This window comes from Cyprinodon variegatus, unplaced genomic scaffold (assembly GCF_000732505.1).
Source record: "Cyprinodon variegatus isolate N-32 unplaced genomic scaffold, C_variegatus-1.0 Scaffold1233, whole genome shotgun sequence".
NCBI lineage: Eukaryota > Metazoa > Chordata > Actinopteri > Cyprinodontiformes > Cyprinodontidae > Cyprinodon > Cyprinodon variegatus.
The window spans coordinates 29543-31101 of record NW_015151686.1 but is presented as its reverse complement, the minus strand read 5'-3'; the positions used below and the strand labels follow the sequence as shown (position 1 = coordinate 31101).

Below are 1559 nucleotides of genomic sequence, written 5' to 3'. Positions count from 1 at the left end.
ATGATGATGATGATGATGATGATGACGACGTACTGTGCCTCCCCTCTCTTCCAGCCCACGAGGCGGGTCTGGTGTGTCTGCAGGTTCTGGATTCTGGAGGTTCTGTGTCGTCGTCGGTTCTGTTCGAGTACAGAGCGAGGAACGCCAGCTCTCTGCCCAGCTCCCAGCTAGACTGGCTCTCATTGGACGGTCAGTACCTCTTTTCTTGTTCTTGGGTTCTAGGAGGTTCAAACATGGAACCAGTGGGTTGGTACAGGTGTGGGTAGGCAGAACTGGATCAGTGTGAGGTTCTGGTTCTGCTGGGGCTGATTCAGGAATCCATGTGACTACATGGACCTGCAGACCTGTTGGACCCGAGTCAGTAAGGACTGGAAGCATCTAGTTTGGTAGTGCCCCCAGAACCTCAGGTTATCCTTCCTGGTCCAGTTGGTTTCCCTCAGGGGACCCCCTCTATATGTCCCCTCCCCTGCCCACACACACACACACACACACACACACACACACACACACTATGACTCTCTGGAATCTTTCCCAGTCAGCTGACACACCCCCTCCTCCCCCCTCTGTGGATCACACACCCGCTTAGTCTCCTGTGTGTGTAGATCGGTTTGTAGGTCCACATGTTTACATTGCTTTTCACAGATCACCGTACGTAGATCAGATCTTGTAGATCACTGTGTGTAGATCAGTGCCTGTAGATCAGTGCATGTAGATCACTGTGTGTAGATCAGTTCCTGCAGATCAGTGCGTGTAGATCACTGTGTGTAGATCAGTTCCTGCAGATCAGTGCTTGTAGATCAATGTGTGTAGATCAGTTCCTGCAGATCAGTGCATGTAGATCAATGTGTGTAGATCAGTGCATGTAGATCACTGCGTGTAGATCAGTTCCTGCAGATCAGTGCATGTAGATCAATGTGTGTAGATCAGTGCATGTAGATCACTGCGTGTAGATCAGTGCATGTAGATCACTGTGTGTAGATCAGTTCCTGCAGATCAGTGCTTGTAGATCAATGTGTGTAGATCAGTTCCTACAGATCAGTGCATGTAGATCACTGCGTGTAGATCAGTGCATGTAGATCATGTGTGTAGATCAGTTCCTGTAGATCAGTGCATGTAGATCACTGAGTGTAGATCAGTTCCTGTAGATCACTGAGTGTAGATCAGTTCCTGTAGATCAGTGCATGTAGATCACTGTGTGTAGATCAGTTCCTGGAGATCAGTGCATGTGGATCACTGTGTGTAGATCAGTTCCTGCAGATCCATGCACATAAATCACTGTGTGTAAATCAGTACATGTAGATCCCCGCGTGTAGATCAGTGCATGTAGATCAGTGCGTGTCAATCACTGTGTGTAGATCAGTTCCTGTGGATCAGTGCATGTAGATCACCATGTGTAGATCAGTGCATGTAAATCAGTGTGTGTAGATCACTGTGTGTAGATCAGTTCCTGTGGATCAATGCATGTAGATCTCTGTGTGTAGATCAGTACCTGTAGATCAGTTCCTGTGGATCAGTGCATGTAGATCACCGTGTATAGATCAGTGCCTGTAGATCTTTTT

General features: G+C 47.9%; 1 protein-coding gene across 1 annotated transcript in view; it reads left to right on the top strand.

Annotated features, from left to right (window-relative positions):
- camta2 (calmodulin binding transcription activator 2) overlaps nt 1–1559 on the top strand; it is a 37547-nt gene that overhangs the window by 20536 nt on the left and 15452 nt on the right. Inside the window, exon 14 of the mRNA XM_015401565.1 lies at nt 55–189. Within this exon, the coding sequence (XP_015257051.1) occupies nt 55–189 (135 nt within the window). The remainder of the gene's footprint in view (nt 1–54; nt 190–1559) is intronic.